Below are 16,017 nucleotides of genomic sequence, written 5' to 3' on the forward strand. Positions count from 1 at the left end.
ATGGTTGTTTGGTTATCACTTGTACCATCTTAAAGGTAAAAAATCGTAAGTCAAACCATCGTTAAATGGGGACCTTCTGTACTAACTTTTCATTTATTTAATATAACATTACAAATCAGCAAAAATTGTTCTTGAGTTGGCGTACTAAACTCACGTAATTCCATAGGTTCGTCTTGTATGTATACCACTAAGTAACCACATAATTTCCAATACAGAAAGTAATTGCTGGGCGCTCTTTTCCCTTTTCTTTGACTTTCACAGACCCAGGTGTCTGCTTGGGAACCCTTTACCGATTACTGTAGTACAAATCCCTTGTTCTAGTAGTAATCTGGGATTTGGATTCCTATACGGAAAAAAAATACAGGTAGCTTTTAACTGTATTTAAAAGCCAATAACCCTTTTAAAGTTGAATTTTTGACTAAAGATTTTGGACTTCAGAAAGAGGTAGTGGATGAAAACTACTGGTTAAAACAGATTAGGAATTACGATTTTAAAGATAAATTCTGATCTTAATCAGAGGAATTTCAGTTGTGTTCTAGCACACTGTTAAAATAGAAGTATTAAGTTGACAAATAATGACATTAAAAATAACACTGTCATCATTTCAAAATAGTGTAGGCAGGTCACTAATAAGCTAAACATTCATAGGCACATAATGTTGGAGCCAGGAGACACTGGGCTGCTCATCTTAGCTCAGACTCTGAGTTCCACAGATGAAGAATCAGAGGTCCACAGCAATGGATGCAAGGCTGAGGCCAGGTTCCTAGGCTAATTTAATGTGTCCATTATTCAGGGTGATGATCTAGGATCTCAGCTGAAAGGGATCTATCACATTTTGTATTTCCCATGTGTTAAAAACTAAGGCTTCTTCACTATAATAGAGCAGATAAAATCAGGAATTTGGGATCAAATGAAAAAGTAAATGATGTCTAACAAAATTCTACAAACATCTGCTGATCTTCCAAACTCACCTGATTTCCTGTTGACCTGGTTCTGCGGAATAATGATCTGGCAGGAGTTGGCGTCATTGGTGTTCTTGATGGGGTGACTGAGGATACAGATAACTCGAATCACCTGACCCACTTTTTCTACCCGATCTTTTACATAGCTGGGGTCACAGATGAGCTGCTTACAGCGAGCAATCTGTAATAAAACATTTTTAAAGACTTTATAATTTTCAGTGTCCACCGTGTTTTTAGACAGTATACTGAAGCCACTGTCTCTTGAATATAATCTGTTATTTTCACAAAGTTAACTGCAGACATTTATTTAATTATAGATAACTATTAAAACTAGCTTTACAAACAATCTCCACAAATTTGCCTGGAACAGATCCATTAATTCTAAATCCTATTCAAGTATTAGGAAAATTGCTGCATAATATTCAGAAGTTTCAGAACTAAGTAGACCAGAGTTCAAATTCTAGCTCTATGCAATCTCAAAGAGGAGTTGTTAGCCTTAAATGAAACACTGTAATTAAGGGCTGTCATTATATGAGAATGTACCAAGTAAAGAGTAAATGTTCTATAAATAGTACCAGTATTACAAACCAACCAACACCACTGTGTCTCTAAGTAAAACTTCAGTTACAAGATATACATGATAATCTTCCCCATTATATCAAAGCCTTGACACTTCCTAAGGGGAAGCAGCTGTGTGACACAAAGAATGGGTAAAACTGCAATAAAAAGGACTTTGAGATACCACATTAAAACATTTATCCATATTTCCTAAACATGTGTTATGCAGAAAATAGTGGTTACAAAAGATCTGCAACAGTGATGAAAGTTCAGAGAGCCCCCTAGTGAGTGTTACTTATACAGTCCTAACCCATGGAGTAACATCAGAAATACCAAAACATTTCTTCTTAAACTTAGTTCTTGAGTTTCTTTTTGAGCAGTTCTATTTGTTAAGAGTTGATGAAAGAGAAATGATCTGGTTTTTGCAGACCGACATCACTGGCATCACCTGAGAGCTTACAAAAAAAATGCAGCCCCGCCTCTGACCAGTTATGAATTAAAATGTGCCCTCCTACAAAATTAACAATGATTTATATTCAAGTCAAATTTGAGAAACACTGTTTAAAACTCCACCTAGGCAGCTCCACAGCTAAACCCCAAATTAATACCAAATTAATGTTAATACTTAACATTAATCTTCAATAATTTATTAATAATAACAAAATGGTTAGTACTGCCCAAGCCTGATTTCAACCAGTAAATTATAAGTGATACAAATAAAGCTAAATTTAAATGAAAACTTGAGAAACGGGCACCAACCCACAGTCCATACAGGATACTAAACCACTTAGAACCCATCCTATTGCATATTTTAGTCTTAAGAGGAAGCAACAATCAACACTATAGAAAGTATTGATGTGTTTTCTTAAAACCCGGCCTCGGTAACTAGTCCTTAGTCACAATGAATATCAATTTACTATAAGAAATCACATATAGTCTGAAATCTACCATCAATGTCCATACCAAATAAAGTACTTACTAGATAATAAAGTGTTTTTTCACAAGAACACAGTACTTTTAAATTGTAGAAGCTACTTACCTCTCCTTCAGATTTAACACCAATCACTTTTCCATTTTCCACAATGATTTCTTCAATTGGTTTATTCAGCATGTAGGTACCTCCATAAATAGCACTTAGCCTAGAAAATTTTTAAAATTACAATTGGTACTTTATAATTGTTTCAGCTACTAAAGTCTCCTTTCTTAGATCTTAAAGACTTATAGGCAATATATATTTGCTCATTTACCTTCTAGAAAGCATTAGTTTAAGTCATTAAAGCATCAATTATAAAACAATCAAAACCATGAAGTGATGTCTCATATTCAAAAACATTAAATCCACGCCCCCCCCCCCCCCCCCCCCCCGCAAAAAGACTACTAAAGGAGGAACAGTTTAAATGGGTCTAACCTTCCTGCATATAAATGAAACTATCAGGAGGCACTGCATAGTGACCAAAAGCAGGCAGAAACTGGGTCAGAGACTTGAAAGGAGACAAGGGGATGAGATCTTTATGTGATTTACATGGATGCCGCTTCCCCTGAGGGAACAAACTCCCCAGGCCTTATAACATGGAGCAGCTAAACAGAAGCAAAAACTCTGGGATCTTACTGATTTAAAATGACACAGGATAGAATTTGGGGTTGTTAACAGAGATGAAAATTGCCAGGGGAAATCCTAAAATGGCAGCCACCAAAGCTGTAAAATCTCTTCCAATCCTTAACTAACTCCAGAAATGTTTGTACATGAGGGAGATTACAAGGAAGCCAGCAAAGAGCAACAGCTGAAAAACAAAAAGACTTGAGCAGAGATTACAGCTATGAGTCATACGGACAAAGGAGTGTGAAATTTGAAACTGCCTTATTTGAGGAGCTTGGCAGACACCCTGGACTTCCCACAAACGCCCTAGGACCACACACCTATTGTACCAAGACTAAGAAGTTAGCCAAAACAAAAGACCCTCCTGAAAGAGTGTAAAATCAAGCCTCCAAACTTCAAAGTGAACTTATCTGCCTATTCAAATAAAATAACACTCTTCAGAGAAAGACTCTAGCAACTCTGCAAAGTATCAGTACATTATGTCCAATATATGATCAAAAATTTAAGAAACAAGAAAATGTGATCCAAAGAGGAATTAGCAATCAACACATAGAAAAAATTTAATAATAAAATACAAAATATTTAATAATAAAATATATGTCTGTTCTGACCACTTCTATTCATCATTTTTGTGCTAGTCCTGGCCAGTGCATAAAGGCTAGGAGGGCAAGGGAACACAAAGGTTGTAAGAGAAGAAGCTAATCTCTATGTTCAAAGATAATTGTGTACAAAGAAAATTCTAAGAAATCTACAAAATAGTAGAATATGCACAAGGTCACAGGATGTAAGTTCAGTATACACAAATCAATTAATGTGTGTATATTCACAGGAAATGACTGTGAAATAAAACAAACTTTCATTAGCAGTAACATCAAAATAACCAAACACTCTGAATAAACTAGAACAAAAAAGGTACTTGATCTCTACAATGAAAAGCTACAAGACATTGCTGACAAAGAAAATCTGAATACATGGATGGAGCACATTCATGGATTGGAAAATTCTCCCCCAAATTGAGGTATAGATTTTCTTATTAACTTTATTGGGGTGGCATTGGTTAATAGGATCACGTAGGTTCCAAGTGTACAATTCTATGCTACATCATCTGTATACCACATTGAGTGCCCACCAACCAAAGTCTAATCTTCCATCACCACATATTTGGCTCCCTTTGACCTTTGCTATCCCCTGATCTATATTTAATTCAATCCCAATCAAAATCCCAGGAAGCAAGTTTTTCTAGGAATTGACAACCTGTTCTAAAATGTATACGGAAATGCAAAGGACCTCAGCCTAAACAATTTTGAAAAAGAACAAAGTTGAGGACTTGCACTACATGATTTCAAGACTTACTATAAAACTGTAAATAACCCTACCTCACCCCAAACACTATTATTATTTCCAGATGAGTCACAGATTTAAACCCAAAGCTAGAACTATAAAGCTTCTAGAAAAAGACATTAAAGAACATCTGTGCTCCTGAGGTAGGCAAAGCTTTTGTAGATAGGACCGCAAAAGCACTAAACAGACAAAAAAGACACAAAAATTTAAAACTTCTGTCACAGACTGGAAGAAAACATTTATAATTAATACATCTGACAAAAGACTTGCTGCCAGGATACATCCAGATTTCCTAAAAATCACAAAGACAACACAATCTTTAAAAATGTGCAAAAGACATGAACAATCGCACCACGAAATTATACAAACAGCCAACAAGCTCATGAAAAGGTGATGAATATTAGTCCCAAAGAAATGCAATTTAATGAAATAGCATCTCACACTGATTAGGGTGGGTAAAGAGACTGATGACACAAAACGCTGACAAGGAGGAGGAATGACTAAAATTCTCACACTTTGCCGAGTGTTTATGAAATGGTACAACCACTCTCAAGTTGTTTCGCAGTAGCTTACGAAGTTAAACACCCGCCCTGTCAGCAAGTAATTCTCACTCCTGGATTCCACCCCAAAGAAATGACAGGTGTGGAGGGTGGTGACTATGAGGTCATACAAGGGAAGTTTCTGGAGTAAAATGTTCTGTATCTTGATTCTGGAGTTTTGATCACACAAGTTCATACATTTATCAAACACAACATTTTTATTATAGATCTGTGGCTTCATTGAATGTATTCAATAAAAAAGAAAAACATCTCATCACTCACGGGAATATCCTGTCTCATTTTTCACAACCATATCGCCACTGAAGATAAGATTCAAAATCAGCGGGGTTTTATCAAACAGGTTAAATATGGACTCTTACCTTGCAAATCCTTGTGGCAGTTCTCCAAGACCATACAGTGGATAAAGGTATGGGCTTTTGCCATATCTTGCCAAAGACTCACTGTAAAGTTTAATCCTATTAATGGTTTCACAACATGGCTGATCTAAATAGCTGAAGAAGAGGAAATAAATATTACAAAAGGGCTTCAGTTTTCATTCTTGTGTCCGATTTAAAATCTTTTTCTGAAGTGAATTCAATACCTTTTTATTTTACTTAAGAGGTTCTAATATTAATTTGCAACTAGAGCCTCTTCTTTCATTATATAACATTGCTATATATTTGTTTTGTTAGAATTTCCACATTGGAAAACGAGCCAATTCAGTTAGCGTTCCAAAAAATATATAAATCTAAAAACGAAAAAACTTACTCATCGGTTCTGTAAAGTGCCAGGGCATGACCAGTAAAATCTATAACATCTTGGCCCAAGTCAAATTTCTTATACACCTCTCGCATTGCAGTCTTCTTAGGATCAATGCCCTCAAAAGTTCTAGCATCGTTTTCATCGAAGTTGGCAACATATACTAGGAATTTTCTGAAGCGGCGTTTTTCAAACAACCCCATTAAACCTAAAACAGAATTTTTCAGAAAGCATACACTCACAATAGGACACTGGAGAAAAGAGTGAAAGAAAAAGTTTAAATATGCCATATTATTGTCTGAGGCTCTTCTAGCACAATGTGCAGTTTAAGATACGAGAGTTTGGACAACTTTAAAATAAACTGACGTAATTACAAAAGATCAGATAGGTCTTCAATTTTACAGTACAGTTACAAGTAATTAAATGTAGTATGTCTAATTATGTCTCTTACTAGGTACAAGGTAAACATGACTTTGCAAAACTACTATGTATGAACACATCCAGCTGAATGTTGTTTTAATTACTCTGATCGATACTCAGCCAACTGCCTAAAATTCTAAATGCTCTTCCCTTTCTTTTTTCTGTATACTAAGATACATTCCGGCATTTAAAGGGAAAGAAGCTTAGCTACCAAAAACAAACTGACTTCAAAGAAATTTAGAAGTTGATTATACTGCTAGTCACTTACTTTAATGAAGTCCTAAATAATCAGTTCACTGCTTTGCACACTTAAAAAGCAGATGAGTAGACAGCTGTGAACTACCACATAATAAATCCTCAGCTCTTCCTACTAGTCAGTATTCCTACTACTAGTATATAGCTGGCAGAAAGACACAGGCAAAGGAAAAGAATTTATTCTGGTTTTACAGTCTCCTCCTTCCCCCTTTCCTAAACTGTACAGTTACTTCCAAAAACAATAGCTTTAAAAGTAACAAACTCTCAAACGTTTCTTTTATATATTTTGATGGTTTCATGTTTTGATATTTTTAACATTTCCCAAGACTATAATTGAAACCAACAAAAATGAAAATTCAAATGATCATGAGGCTATTAATGACAGCTGACTGAATTAAAAAAAATATTTACAACTCAGCTTTAAAAAATGGACAGAATGCACACACAGTAAAAGGCATAAGGTTAAAAGGAAATATTCTATCACCATATCAGCACCATAGTTAAGACACAAGCTTAATTGTCAGGGGTAGGAGTAAGGCAGCCAAAAAGAAACATAGGTCACTACTATATGCACTTGTAACTCAGGTGTCACATGTGGACAGTGCCTGTTGGAACCTAGAGCTGCCACCAACAGTTTACTAGGGATTACTGCATAACTTTTTTAAAAATCAGAATAAAAATCTTTAGTGTTTTATAAACCTTCCCTTTCCTCTTATTTCCTTCCCTCCTTCCACTCATCCTTATGCCTGATGGACAGAATCAGCCCTGCTGGTTACTCCTGTTTCACAGAAAAAGAGATGCTCCAGTGGCTTCTCCACCCCTTTCACATTGCTATGCATGGTGCCAACTTGCCTGGTGTTGACTAGCGCTTATGGCATCAGAACCAGATACCACTGCAACTACAAACATTTTGGAGATCCAGTGCTCATTCTGAAAATAATTGAAAGAGTTCAAATTATACAGTTCCTAATATATAATTTTTGTAACAGCTACCTCTATAATTATGCCTTCCTATCGAAAACTGTAGCCCCTCCATACTCCCTCCTCCTCTCAACTTTCTACACAGTATTATTATCACCATGACATACTTTTCCTTATTTATGGCCTGTCTCCCACTAATGTAAACTTCATCAGGAAAGCATTTTGTTTACTTTCGTCCTTCTGCTGAACCCTCCCCTACTCCCAAAACCAGAAGGGTATCTGGCACATAGCAAGTGCTCAATAAATATTCAATCCATATAATTAACATCTGGTAGGAACAAATATAAAATAAGTTTATTTATTCATATACTGCATAAACCATATAGAAAGAAAAAATTCAAATTAAATAAAATTAGGAAAAAGTCTTTTTCCGAATTAGTCCCCTGAGTAATCTTACCTTCATTGCAAATGGTTTGACTTTACTTCATTCATTTGCACAGAGGTTTACTTACAAAACAAAACAAAAACAAAAACAAAAAACCCCCCACCACATCAAGACTTTTTTTTTTTTCAAGACTTAATACAATGTTATATTAATCAAGATTGTGTTAAACTGACAAAAGTCTAGAGATACAGATCAAGGGAATAGAATTGAGCTTTCATAAATAAACTTTTACATTTATGATCAATTGATTTTTGAAAAGAGTCCTAAAAGAGTTCACTGGGGGAAAGAATAGTCTTTCTTTTTTTTTTTTTTACTATTTTGAAAGCCATTCTTCTTCTTTTTTTTAATATATTTATTGATTATGCTACTACAGTTGTCCCATTTACCACCCCCCCTCACTCCACTCCATCCTGCCCACCCCCTCCCTCCCACATTTCTCCCCTATAGTTCATGTCCATGGGTCATACTTGTAAGTTCTTTGGCTTCTACATTTCCTACACTATTCTTACCCTTCCCCTGTCTATTTTCCACCTATCATCTATGCTACTTATTCTCTGTACCTTCCCCCCCTCCCCTATTGACAACCCTCCATGTGATCTCCATCTCTATGGTTCTGTTCCTGTTCTAGTTGTTTGCCTAGTTTGCTATTGTTTTTGTTTTAGGTGTGGTCATTAATAACTGTGAGTTTGCTGTCATTTTTACTGTTCATATTTTTTATCTTCTTTTTCTTAGGTAACTCCCTTTAACATTTCATATAATAAGGGCTTGGTGATGATGAACTCCTTTAACTTGACCTTATCTGAGAAGCACTTTATCTTCCCTTCCATTCTAAATGATACCTTTGCTGGATACAGTAATCTTGGATGTAGGCCCTTGCCTTTCATGACTTGGAATACTTCTTGCCCAGCTCCTTCTTGCCTGTAAGGTCTCTTTGGAGAAATCAGCTGACAGTCTTATGGGAACTCCTTTGTAGGTAACTGTGTCCTTTTCTCTTACTGCTTCTAAAATTCTCTCCTTCTGTTTCATCTTGGGGAATGTAATTATGATGTGCCTTGGTGTGTTCCTCCTTGGGTCCAGCTTCTTTGGGACTCTCTGAGCTTCCTGGACTTCCTGGAAGTCTATTTCCTTTGCCAGATTGGGGAAGTTCTCCTTCATTATTTGTTCAAATAAGTTTTCAATTTTTTGTTCTTCCTCTTCTCCTTCTGGCACCCCTATAATTCGGATGTTGGAACGTTTCAAGACGTCCTGGAGGTTCCTAAGCCTCTCCTCATTTTTCCGAATTCTTGTTTCTTCATTCTTTTCTGGTTGGGTGTTTCTTTCTTCCTTCTGGTCCACACCGTTGATCTGAGTCCCAGTTTCCTTCTCATCCCTACTGGTTCCCTGTACATTTTCCTTTGTTTCTCTTAGCATAGGCTTCATTTGTTCATCTGGTTTTCGAACAGATTCAACCAAGTCTGTGAGCGTGTTGATAACCAGTGTTTTGAACTGTGCATCCAATAGGCTGGCTATCTCTTCCTCACTTAGTTGTATTTTTTCTGGAGCTTTGAAGTGTTCTGTCATTTGGGCCTTTTTTTTTTTTTGGTCTTGGCGCATCTGTTACTTTAAGGGGCGGAGCCTTAGGTGTTCACCTGGGTGGGGTAACGCTGGTCACTGTGCTGTGACGCTGTATGTGGGGGAGGGGCCAAGAGGGAGCAATGACGCTTGCTCCACTCTCCACCAGATTTCAGCCACTGCCTCCGCTACCCACAATCAAATTGGGCCCCTCTGGTGCTGGTTCCCGAGTGGGTGGGCTTGTGCACGCCCTAAGCCCCTGTGGGTCTCTCCAAGGACCTCTCCCGTGAGGCTGGGAGTCTCTCCTCCTGCTGCCCCAACCCCCACGGGCGTTTTCAATCAGAGGTTTGAGGCTTTATTTTCCCGCGCTGGAGCCCTGGGTTGCGTGGTCTGCTTTGCTCCCTACCATTAGTCCCGGTTTATCTGTGCGCGAATGTGGGGCCGCAGGGTGCTACCCACCGCTCTGCCTGCCCCATTCTCCGCCACTCTGTGTCCGGCCCTCTTGGTTTCTCTGTTCGCGAATGTGGGGCCACAGGGTCTGCCAGTGGTCAGACTGCCTGCCCCATTGGTCCCACACTCCGCCAGTCTCGGTCCTGCCACGGCCACGCGAGTCCTCTCTGCCCCGGCTGCCCGTCTCTGCCCCTCCTACAGGTCTGGATGAATGTTTATTTTTTATTTCCTTGGTGTCGGACTTCCTTGCCATTCGATTTTCTGTCAGTGCCCGTTGTGCGAGGAGGCGCAGTGTGTCTACCTACGCTGCCATCTTGGTTCCACCACATCAAGCCTTTTAAAACAAAAAAAGCTACAAAATCCAGAGCAGTTTCAGTAAGAACAGATAAAAGCTTTCCAATTAACTAACAGGTCTAAGATTTGACCACAGAATTTTAAAAATAATTGGAGTAGAATTATTATCATATGAAAACTCAGATACAACACGGCATACAACACAGAATTCTAATGAAGGACCTAAATGACCTAACTCCAGATGAGCAGCCGGCTGCTGCAGCAAACACAGCTCCTCAGAACACCACAAGCCTGGGATTCACTTAGATCTGTTTTATCAAAGGTGACTTGTTGATGTCAAGGTGCTCCAGATAAAATAGATGCCTCAAACTAAAGATTTAACTTAAAGACGGAAGATTTTACTGGGCACACTTCAAAGCTATTCATGAAAACTTCTCTGAACATACTATTTGATTTTAACATTACTCTAGCGGTCATATACATTTCTCATTGAATTAACAAAAATAACATCTCCCTGAGCAACAAATATTTACTGGAAATTTGGAGTTTTGGTTAGTACCATGAACTATATCTATCACAAGAACCACTAGTGTCTACCGTTCCTAAAAAAAGCCAATGGTAGCAAGCTACATTAATAGAAATATATTGTCTATATTACTTTCCTAGTAAGTGATAGTCCCACTGATACCAACCAAACAACATTTAGAGTATTATGTCTGGTCTGGCAAACAGAGAATTTCCCCCAAAAAGCGGCCAAGAGATTTAAGACAGCATATTATATGAAAAACAACCTCAGGAACTAGAAATGTTTAACACAAAGAAAGAAAATTATAAACTATGTGATTTGTTAAAATATTTTTTAAACCCTGGCTGATGTGGCTCAGTGGGTTGAGTGCCAGCCTGTGAGCTGAAAGGTCACCAGTTCAATTCCCGGTCAGGCCACATGCCTGGGTTGCAGGCTGGGTCTCCAGTTGGGGGTGCGTGAGAGTCAACTGATTTGATGTTTCTCTCATATATGTATGTTTCTCTCCCTCTTGTTCTCCCTCCCTTCTCACACTAAAAAAAATAAATAAAATCTGTAAAAAAACACATTTTTCAAAAATTGTATTTCTAGACTATATACAGTACAGTAGTAAGAGTGCGGGGGTCTAGAGTCAGATAAATCTGACGTCCAAACAGTTCTACCAGTCAGGAGTTACACTACTTTGTGCTTTTCTTCCACACCGGCATACCTCAGTTTTCCCATCTGTAAAATAAAGATAATGGCACCCACATCTCACAGAGCTATTTTATAGTCATAAAGGACTATAAAATAAATCTAGATCACACACATGAAGTACTTAGTACATACATGCTGGCACATAATGGGCAGTAAATGTGAGCTATAGGTAAAAATTCATATACCTATACTAAAACAGGTAAATTCTACCGTATGAAAATTATACCTCAGTAAACCTAAGCTTAAAAATACACACATTAACATATTAGCTTATTTTTGCAAAAGGACGGATAAACCAGAAACAAGTAAAAATGATTACTTATCAGGTTAGAAAGAACGGAGTGAAAAAGGTAAGAATAAGAATTGCACTCTAAAATCTTTTTATTTAATTTTGACTTTCAGGTCATGTAAACATTTCATATATTTGAAAAAATTAAACTAAAAAGGGAAAAAGAGAACTGCCACAAGTTAAATCCTTCAATTTTTGTTAAATGAAAGAGGTAGTTAAAGCTATTAATATAGGTAATAATAAGGCTATTAATATAGGACTACCATATGACCCAGCAATCCCATTTCTGGGGTATTTATCCAAAGATATTGAAAACACTAATCTGAAAAGACGTGTACCCCTGTGTTCATTACAACCAATAAAGCGAGCTAGGTATCCATCAATAGATAAATAGATAAGGAAGACCTCTCTCTCTCTCTCTCTCTCTCACACACACACACACACACACACACACACACACACAGGAATATTACTCAGCCATCAAAAAGAACATTTTGCCATGTTACGGCATGGATAGACCCAGAGGTGAAATACATCAAAGAAAGACCAATACTGTATGATTTCACTTATATGTGGAATCTAAAAAACAAATAAAATACCAACAAATACAGAGAACAAACTGATGGTGCCAGATAGAAAGGAATAGGGGATGGGCAAAAACGGTAAAGGAGATTAAGTACAAACTGCTAATTATAAGTCGGGGGAAATAATGTACAGCATAGTGAATATAGTCAATCACATTGCAAAAACCATGTATGGTGCCCAGTGGGTACCAGACTTATTGTGGTGATCACTTTTTAAGTTATATAAATGTCTAATCACTTTGTTATATACCTAAAACTAATGTAATATTGCATGTCAACTATAATTAAAAATGAATTTAATGATACATAAATAAGAGCTCAAAGAGGATAAAAAATGAAAGAGCATAAACTGTTTAAAAGGATTGTATTCAAACTCTTGAACTATTTCTATAACAATACTTTATTGGATTAAATTGTCATTTAAAAAGACTGAAAATATTTTCTAACCCATGACTACAACACTAACTCCTTTCAATTTAATTAGGAACCATTCCCTTCCTTTCCCAATTGTCAATTCTAACTAATTGTTAGTGGGTTTTTTTTTTTTTTTTACTATCCAGCTATAGTATCTTTCAACATTTTAGGCCCAGTATTTTCTCCCCTAATAGCAAAAAGTAAATACATGGAGTCAGAGAAACTGCCAAAATAAATGAGAATGTTTTTCCATACTTATGCCAAAATAAAATTACTGGAGAATTTATCAATTATTTTCCTATACTCCCAACCAAACCTTTCCCTCCTCTAAACTCCTAAAACATTTAGTATATAAAACTCAACTACCCTTTTGTTATACAAATTTGCCCTTTCTCAAACTGCTCTGATCAATAACTACAACATTCTAAAGAACAGAGGTCTTTTTTAGGGGTGTTTACTATTTAAAAGAGAGATTGGAATAGAAAATATTAACCAGGGATCTTTGCTTGACCCAGCGGAGGAAATATTTAGGGCAAAGAATAAAATCACTTCATTCTCACTGGAAATTCCTAAAAATAGAGATTTTGGAGAAAAACACCACCACCAATTAGAAGATGGGTTTTGCCAAACCAGAGGTCTTTTCTTTTTCAGGAGGCTGGCTAACATAGGCTAGGAGATCAGCTTAGTACAGTGATTAAATACAAGGCTCTGGAGCAATCTTACCAGGGTTTCAACTCCCATCCTTCTACTTAAATCACCTATGTGATTTCAGGGTTGAGATTCCTCCTCTATTAAAATAAAAACTTACCTCATAGGTGGTTTTAAAAGCCAAATAAGAAAATGTGAAATGTTTGGCACAAGGCCTAACACACAGGAAACAAAAAAAAATAGCTCCTATGAATTATTATAATAAAAAGAACATTTCTAGACCTAGATAGGCTCAGACTCACCAGCAACGAGCTACATGATATGGAGATGGTCATTTAAACTCTCTTTACACTTCAAAAGGGTAGACAATTTTGAGCCTCCCATTCATTGACGTATTCTCAACTGCCCAGAATGCTGTCTGGCACATAATAGACATTCAGTAAGTGTTTGTTGATTGAATGAGTGGATGATGGGTGATGTAAAGGGACATTAAATTTAATCCCTAAGATTCATTTGCCATTGACAAATCTTAACATTCTGAGAAAATAAAATAAAATCACTTACTAGATGCCAGGGCTTCTGCTTCAGTGGAAGGAACCTTGTAGATTTTTCCTCCCTTATACACAAAGCTGCCTTCAGTCACTTTGAAGTCCAGGTAACGAGTGACCTCTGTATAAAGCAGCATCTTAACCAGCTGACCTATAAATGTCACACAATTAAAAACTGTAACCTATATCCTACTACCCTTAAAAACTAGAAGAAATAGTCCTGGCAGAGTATCTCAGTTGGTTAGAGTGTTGTCCTGCTACACCAAGGTTGTGGGGTCAATTCCTGGTCAGGGCACATACAAGAACCAGTGAGTGCAAAAGTAAGTGGAACAACAAATCGATGTTCCTATGTCTCTTTCCCTTCCTCTCCCTTCTTCTCTAAAATCAATTAAAAAAAAAAAAAAGCCCTGACCAAGTGGCTCCATTGACTAAAGCACTGTCCTGCACATCAAAAGGTTGTGGGTTGGATCCCTGGTTGGCGCACATAGAGAAAGCAACTAATCGATGTTTCTCTCTGTCTCTCTCTCTCTCTCTAAAAATCAATTTAAAAACATTCCTCGGGTGAAGATTTAATGAAAGAAAGGAAAGGGGGAAGGGGAAGGGGAAGGGGGAAGGGAAGGGGGAAAAAAGAAACTGAAAAGCACAAATTCCTCAAAAGTTTTGCCTGAGTTGCCTCTCTTTAAAATATAATGGAAACTTTAAAGAAACCCAACCTATTTGAAGTAGTATTATAATTCTGAATCTCATGCTTGTAATAATTATTGTGTGGCTTTTACAAAAGCAAGGAGATGAAGTTATTAATCTTGAAATTGAAACATTAAAAAACACTTCTAAATATGCTAACAACTAGGTATGCATTCTGATTGTCTCATTTAAAATAAGACTTTGGAGACTTTTTGTAGGAGTTACTGGACAATGTTAAGAAAACATTGGGAAGCCATTAGTATTAGTAAATGCACTTTTATTTCTATTTTTCTTAAAAATTGATTTGAGAGAGAAAGAAACATCGATTTATTGTTTCACTTAGTTATGCATTCTTTTAAAAACCAAATAAAATTAAAGCTCATTTGAAAGAACACACTTAAGAACATGAAATAATGAGAAGAGCTTTATGCAGCCAGATAAAGTTCACTGTACAGTTACATTAATTAGTGCACATATTAGTGAAAAACAAGGTAGACCCACATATAAGAATTTAATATATTATAAAAGTTTAAATCCAAGTGGAAAATATAAATGGTATTGAGGGACAACTGACTTGCCATTTTGAAAAAATAAATTTCAGTCTCTACTCAAACAGGATAATAAAATAATTTATAATAGAAAATAGGTGAAAAAATAAAACTATAAAACTAATTAAAGCGAATATGAGTATCTTTATAACCTTAAGGAAAAGAGAAAAATTTTAAGCATAGTCTTTCAAATCAAAAATAATGTAAGGAAGAAAGATCACCCTAAATGACTACATGAAATTTAAACGCTTTTGTACACACACACACACAAATACAACAGTAATATAGACGGCCGATCACAAACTGGAAAAGATATTTTCAACATATTTTTAAAGGGGATTTAATAGCGTTTATAAAGAGCTCATTACATCAGTAAGACACAAAACTTCAACAGAAAAATGTGCAAAGCACAAGGCTAAACAGTTCACCAAAATAATATAAAAGCCAATAAACATCTAGAAATCATTTCAGCCTCTAAAAGATATTTTAGAAATCCATTTTTTGTCTTTTAGTACAACAAAATGACAAAAACTGAACTGAATATCTGGGTTTGGCAAAGATACTAAGAAAGGGACAATCTCAGTCTACTGGTGGTTAGCAATACAAAGGAAAAGCCTTGCGAATTCATTCCCTTTATCCTCCATAATACACTTCAAGGAGTATACAATGAGATTTACCACACAAACTCTCCCTCAGAAATTCAGTTTATCTGTTGAAAAACATATTGATTAGAGAGAAAAAACAAGAAGAAATATATATATGGCTTGGTAGGTTATACACTAAAATATTAACCATAATTCTAGATGGTGAATTCTGGTTATTTAAATTTTATTTCCTTTCTATTTATCTATGTTTTCTAATTTTAGTTATTTTATTACTTACATTAAAATTTTTGAGTGTACAATTCACCTCAAAACAATTTAGTTAACATTAAATTATTTCGGAAAAAATTCCAATAAGATCTTTGCATTAAAACAAATTATAGCCCTTG

The 16,017-nt window shown here is 36.3% G+C and overlaps 1 protein-coding gene across 1 annotated transcript in view; it reads right to left on the minus strand.

The window, feature by feature from the left end:
• GDI2 (GDP dissociation inhibitor 2) overlaps window positions 1-16,017 on the minus strand; it is a 31,333-nt gene that overhangs the window by 1,978 nt on the left and 13,338 nt on the right. The window contains exons 4-8 of the mRNA XM_024580666.4: window positions 13,811-13,945; window positions 5,766-5,964; window positions 5,378-5,509; window positions 2,560-2,659; window positions 972-1,143 (exon numbers count right to left, since the gene is read on the minus strand). Of these exons, the coding sequence (XP_024436434.1) occupies window positions 972-1,143; window positions 2,560-2,659; window positions 5,378-5,509; window positions 5,766-5,964; window positions 13,811-13,945 (738 nt within the window). The remainder of the gene's footprint in view (window positions 1-971; window positions 1,144-2,559; window positions 2,660-5,377; window positions 5,510-5,765; window positions 5,965-13,810; window positions 13,946-16,017) is intronic.

The sequence above is a fragment of the Desmodus rotundus genome, chromosome 4 (assembly GCF_022682495.2).
Source record: "Desmodus rotundus isolate HL8 chromosome 4, HLdesRot8A.1, whole genome shotgun sequence".
Lineage (NCBI taxonomy): Eukaryota > Metazoa > Chordata > Mammalia > Chiroptera > Phyllostomidae > Desmodus > Desmodus rotundus.